General features: G+C 34.1%; 1 protein-coding gene across 6 annotated transcripts in view; it reads left to right on the forward strand.

Moving 5' to 3' along the window:
* Positions 1–2,985: 2,985 nt before the first annotated feature.
* Positions 2,986–6,594, forward strand: part of LOC112523187 (RNA-binding protein 38) — a 7,908-nt gene continuing 4,299 nt past the window's right edge. For all 6 annotated transcript variants that reach the window (XM_025132730.1, XM_025132706.1, XM_025132696.1 and 3 more), the window contains exons 1-3: positions 2,986–3,880; positions 4,196–4,319; positions 4,433–4,562. In XM_025132730.1, coding sequence (XP_024988498.1) covers positions 3,644–3,880; positions 4,196–4,319; positions 4,433–4,562 — 491 coding nt within the window. In that variant the 5' untranslated portion in view covers positions 2,986–3,643. The remainder of the gene's footprint in view (positions 3,881–4,195; positions 4,320–4,432; positions 4,563–6,594) is intronic.

A 6,594-nucleotide genomic window follows, 5' to 3' on the forward strand; every position in this document is an offset into this window, starting at 1 on the left:
ATTTTCTATACGTGACTTAACCTGGGACTTGGATAGGTCAAGGAAATTTCTCATGACTTTGAAGGCTTAGACACGTGCGACCCTATGTTGCGGGTGAGGTCACGAAACACCTTTGTGCATCCAATTCGAGCCTTCTTACCCCCGAATTCGATAATTTAGGTTCCCCCTTAGTATAAAAGCTCATGAGCAACTGTTTTTAGGGGGATCGAATACTAGGAACGACTTTGGAGGAGAAGGATTTGGATTACTTACTTTTACTATTATTCTACATTCCTTTGACAATTTCTCGTTTCATTAAGTAGTTAGTTGCTTAATCCAACATTTGTTGAACTCTAAGCTTTGATGTAATTAGGTTTTAGATTATATGTAGTCATTATTTTTACATTGTTGATTGATCTTCCAATTAAGCAACAATTTATTTAACAAACAACAAACCGAAAGCCATAATCCCTAATTATTTAGGATTTTGACAAAGTGGCAAATGATTTGGGTTAAGTCATACTTTTAAAATGTTTTCAACAAGTTGAAATTATTCAAACCGTTATTGGAATTTTCGAACGCCTTCAAACCAGTCAATCTAACCTGATTGCACCTCTGCTAAGGACCAAAATATTAGTCGCAATTCTAATGGAGCGTGGATCGATTGTGATTAACTTGAATCAAACTTAGCTACATCCAAACACAACATGGGACCACAGCAGACCAACTCTCATCGTCATACTAAATTGTTTTTTGAACATTAATTAAGATTCAAATAATTTAAAAGAATGAAGCAAAGAAATTATAATGTTTAATATTTTGGTATCCAAAAAATGTTAATTAACATAGGTTACATTATTGTTTGAAGATATATTAAATGTTGTTTTAGTTAATCAAATGTTTTTTCATTGTTATGTTTTGATAAATTAGTTATTTTATGGATAAAACTGATTAATAAAATAAAATTTAATTTGATAAAAAAAAAAATTGATTTAAGAAGGTGGGCCACAACTTTAGGACCCCGTCCAAGCTGTATTCATCTTCTTTGTAGTAAGAATTACCAACCAATTTCATCCCTTATTTTCATTAAACCCCCCTTCACTATCCCAATTCACCCAATCCTACCCCTCATCTATTGATTACTTACTTATCCAACCTCCAATATATTAAATCCAAATACGCTCCTAAACAAATATATAAAAACAAAATTGCTTAAAACAAACACCCATGCTCCATCTTTCGTCAAATTTATAAGTCCCACCGATCTTATTCAACATCCAAATACGCTCCTAAACAAATAATTTGACTCCATCATGGACTTATGCTTATTTTTTAGATTATAAATATCATTTTTGGTATATATAACTTAATATCGTTGTTATGTGGTTTGGATCGTGGGTTTGTAGTTCAAATTACAAACTGAACCACATAACACGATTTGATATGGTTATAAACATAGATTGTTCAAAACCGGATGATTTGATGTGGTGGAGGTGATATATATGGTTTTAATGAACACCTCGAATCCCACATGCAAACCTAGATTAATGACACCAAGTAATATCAACTATAAATAATATTGCTATAGGGGTCATTCAAGTGAGAACTTAATTGTTTGTGATAACTGTGATATCCAATCTCAACCACAAATCTATGGATAAATTAAGTAATTAATAATTTTGGTAATTTTGAATTAAAGATACATTTTAGATATTGTAAAATCTCTTCTCCCCTCTCTCTGACCTCCGACCTCCAACCTCTAGTGAACCTTATTCCAGCGAACACCAAGTGAATACAAGATACACAATGATATACCTAAAAACATCGACACTGTTAAAAAAAAGATACATACAAACTATGACTCTCACCGTGATACCCAAAATACATACAAGGTGTACTTGATACCCAAAGTGATACCACTTTGTTACAATTATATTACACGCAAACCCTAAAATCAAAACTAAACGCATAATCCCAATTTAATTAGACATGGAACTCGATTTCTACACCTTGGAACTTGATTTTGCCTATGAGAACGTAATCAACTTCTATTTTGGTTTGATTTTGATTTGAGTTTTTGTGATTAAGGTTAGGGTTTGGGTTTGATTTTAAGTTTTTTATATTGAATGTGGGTTTGACTTGATTTTGAAGTTTGGATTTAGGTTTGATTTTCATTTTAAAGGTTGGCTATGGATCTAGGTTTGATTTTGACTTTGAGGTTTATATTTGGGTTTGTTGTTGAGTTTTTGGTGTGTGTTTGTGTTTTATGTTTTGTGGTGATCGGAGATACGAAGATGACCGGATGATCGAAGAAGACGAAGGTGGGTGACGAAGGTAAAATGACTAAAATACCCCCCATTTAATTGGATTTAACGAAAAAAAGTTAACAACCGTTAAGATGAGGGACGAAAATCATTGTGAGGTGTCAACACATGATGGACAAATCTATTAAAATAAAGTTGAGGAACGAAAACCATTGGAATCGACAAACATTAGGGACCAAAAGTGAATTTCACTCTAAAAACTATCTTAAATGATTTGTTTATATTGAACATCACAGTTATCATAAACTACATTGATTAAGCCCTATATTGCTATTTAAGTGTTTTATGTTTTGTAAGAATCATATTTTTTAATTTAATCATATAATTTAATAAAAATATATTTAAATACCGAAATAAGACCATGCTTGGATTCACAAGATTCATCTCTTACAAATTGTTGGGACAGGGTAAGATGGGGTCTTACAAAAACTTGTCCTGCTGCCATCTATGGAGGCTGAAGCAAGAGAGAGTTTGGGAGCTGAAAGAGTGTTGATGGATAGTTGAGGGGTGGTTTTAGAATAACTTGAAGAACATTGAGGAAGATGAATGGAAGTATCAAGAATCCACGAAGCTTTTCAACGAATCACATTAGAAGATTAGGTACGAGTATAAAAAAGCCGATTTCGAATTTCATCTCTCTTCTCTCTCTCTCTCTCTCTCTCAACTGTTGTGTAAATCCTTCATCTTCCGTTTCAACTCCTCTTCTCTCTCTTCACTGTCAAATCATCATCATCTTCTTCTTCTTCATTCTTTCGATTTTTATACTAATTTCTGTATGTAAATACTAATCATTAGCTCTTTCTGTATATATTCGATTTTCTTTGAGAACCCTTTTTTGTATTGGTGTAAATAATTTCAATTTTTAGAAGATATGAAGGAAGATTCTCGTTCCTGGATACCCTATGAAAGTAAAAGGTTTCATACTCATAAAGTCCTTTAATTTCTTCTGCATAACCCCACCACCATCGCTGCTTGATACCAGTTTGTTGATTATTGTGCAGCTGATTGCTCCACCCACCCCTCCTTTTCACCTGAATTCTAGGGTTTTCGTTCGTTTCTCATTTCAATCTATCTATTTTTATTTCCTTCTTTCATGATCATTCGGTGGTGTACTCATCTTGATTTCTGTGCTTCTTGATCATTCAAATGAATTTCCCCAACTTTTGTACAGGCTTTCTTTTCGCTTCTTCATCGCATAGTATCTTTGGTACTTGTACTTGTAGTTAACTGTTTGTTCCCTTTAGAATCTCCTTTCTCTGTTTGGATTTCTTACCTTTTGTCCTTATCAAATTTGATATATAAAAAATAAAGTAGAAAAGAGAAAGGAGAAGGTCTTATTCATGGCGTTTCAGCCGTCAGATCGACCAGGTCCAAGCTCAGGATCAAGTTCGAGTTCTGGGTTTCAGCATATGAGCTCTCCTTTTGGGGATACTACTTTGACAAAGGTTTTTGTTGGAGGACTTGCTTGGGAGACTCAGAGTGAGACTATGCGCCAATATTTTGACCAGTTTGGAGAGATTATGGAAGCTGTTGTCATCACTGATAAGAACACTGGCCGATCCAAGGGTTACGGTTTTGTGAGTATTTACCTTCATTCGATACCCTTTTTGGGATGTATACAATTGGCTGTTCATAATTCCTATTGTTCAAGATAAACTAGTGATGTTTAGAAAGAAGTGTTAATTGAACTTCTGTTTGATGAATTTATTAGTAGAAAACCTCTATATGGCAGAAATAGGAAGTTTGCTGTCAAGAAATCACAAAATGGTTATGATTTGAGGCTTTTTGCATATCAAGCTTGTTCTGGCTGCCATTACATGTTTTCCCTATTAATAAGTGATTATAGTAAATCGATTTGATATCTGTAACGTATATTCCTATGGAGGGTTTAGGTGACTTTCCGAGACCCTGAATCTGCAAAGCGAGCATGTGTTGATTCAGCTCCAGTTATTGATGGTAGACGAGCAAATTGTAACTTGGCCTCACTTGGAAGGCCTCGGCATTCATTGCCGTTTGGTATGTAATATCACCACCATTATTCAACCTCAGCATAATTGAACTATGGAAATATGTAGATGATCTGCACACCGTCTTTTAAGTTGATAGAAACCTTTGATTGTTTGTTGTAGGACATATCAGATCACCAACACCTTTTGCTGGTGGTATGCCAGCTGTTCGTGGGCCTTATTTCGGAAACTATGGCTACCAACAACCGGTTCCTTTCAGCTATCAACCAGGATTAACGTATCCCTCATACACGTAAGTTGCATTTATATTTGCTCATTATGTTGTGGAGATGCATCATTGATTTGCCAAATTTTCTGTACGGTAATATGGTATAGAAGTGTTGTAAGCCTCTTTTTCTCCCTTCTCAACAATTTCTAAGGCAGATGCACCTTGAATTGAAGGTGTAGATGGATTAAGGAGTTAACTAAGAACTAGTGACTCTACCTTTTGGGTTAATATATGGTGGTTGCGAAAGACTAAAGATAACATCAAACATACTATTTGGGTGACAATAGGGGTGTTCAAAAAAACCGTTGGACCGATCAAACCGGCCGAACCAAGTCAAACCGGACCATTTTTGGCGGTTTGAGCGGTCTAGCTGTTTGGTTTGATTTGGAAAATAGGAAAACCGGGCGGTCCGGTCTGACCTTTTTTGGGTGGTTTGGACCAAACCGACCAGTGGACCACCAAATATCTATCTATCTATCTATACTATATTATAAAACATTTGACAAAAACTCTTGAAAACCATTTTTTATGCATGAAGTACTGTTTATTGATGCATATTACTTAAAATTCAAGATTACAAGTAAAATGTTTGTAAGTACAACTTATTAAAACTTCATGTTTGAATTCGTGTAACTAACTTCAGATAAATATAATTAAATAGAGGATAAACATTTCATTTTTAAATATAAAAAAACCTAAAATATAATTAAGATAATCATTAAGTTCTAACAAAATACTTAATTATTATCTTTATAAAAAATTATATTATTAAACCAAAAATATAAAAATGAGTTAAAGAAATACACAAAAAAACGAGAAACTTTAAATAGTTAGTTTGGTACTAATATCAATATTTTTTTATGTTTTATGATATCTTCATATTTATATTTTATTCAAAAATAAAAACATTATCTCTTTCTCAAAACCACATAAAACTGTATTATAACATCGACTAAGACAAAAAAAAGGGAACACTAAAATCGAGATGTATCTCGCTTCATTGTGTGATTATATATATATATATATATATATATATATCTGTATATATCTATTTTAGTATTAACAAGCTCAACTTTTTTAACTTATGGGCTATGACCCAAATATATCACTAAGCCCAACATAAAGCCTAACATCTAACATAATCAAATCCAAATGAATCGGCGCCTAAAAATCCCTAAACCAGTAAACATATCGACACATTTAACATTGACGGTCTCCAAATTTTGAAATTCTTCAAAAACTCTATCAATTTATCGATCTTTCCTAATCCATGGTTTGATTTTGGTGCACATCATCAAGACATTAACCAAGTGATTCAACCAACTAAGATTTGCCTTCTATTTTGTTTGGTCAAGAATTGAAGGTTGTAAAGTCGTGGATTTTGTTACTCAATACTCACTGTGGAGTTGTAACTTTGTTAATTTGTTTGTTTTTTAATATGTATTATATATTTATTTGTTTGGACTTTGGATTGCTTGGATTTTGAACCCAAGAGCTGTTTAATTATTACATTTAGGGGCTGTTTGGCAGTTGCTGAATGATTTAGTTCAGAATAGTTAAGAGGTTAGAATGGCTAAGAGGATCAGAATGGTTAAGTGMTGAATGAAACAAGGTTGTTTGGTAATTGTTCTCAGAATTACAACAAATTACCATTTTAACCCTCAAGAAATACAATCAATTCTAAACGGATATATAGAAAAGATGTTGTTCTTCATATTAGTATCAAATCCTCAAGAAATTGCAAAATGTCGGTAATCCAATCATCATTAACATTGTTACAAACATGAAATTAGCAATAAACACCATCAATTTTCAAAGAAAAATGCTAAAAATTCCCTAAACCAAACCCTAGACAGGAGAGGATGCAGCAGTAAGGAGGCTGTGGAAGGCGATCGGAGACGGCGACGAGAGGCAGCGACGAGCGGCGGCGACAGACCTGCTGGAAGAAGGCGACGTGAGACCTGCTGGAAGAAGAAGACCGACGATCGTAGGGTTGGGGGAGCGATTTGAAGACCGGCGATCGTAGGGTGGGGGGAGGGATTTGAAGACCGGCGAT

This window comes from Cynara cardunculus (genome assembly GCF_001531365.2).
Source record: "Cynara cardunculus var. scolymus isolate 2C chromosome LG 1, CcrdV1, whole genome shotgun sequence".
NCBI lineage: Eukaryota > Viridiplantae > Streptophyta > Magnoliopsida > Asterales > Asteraceae > Cynara > Cynara cardunculus.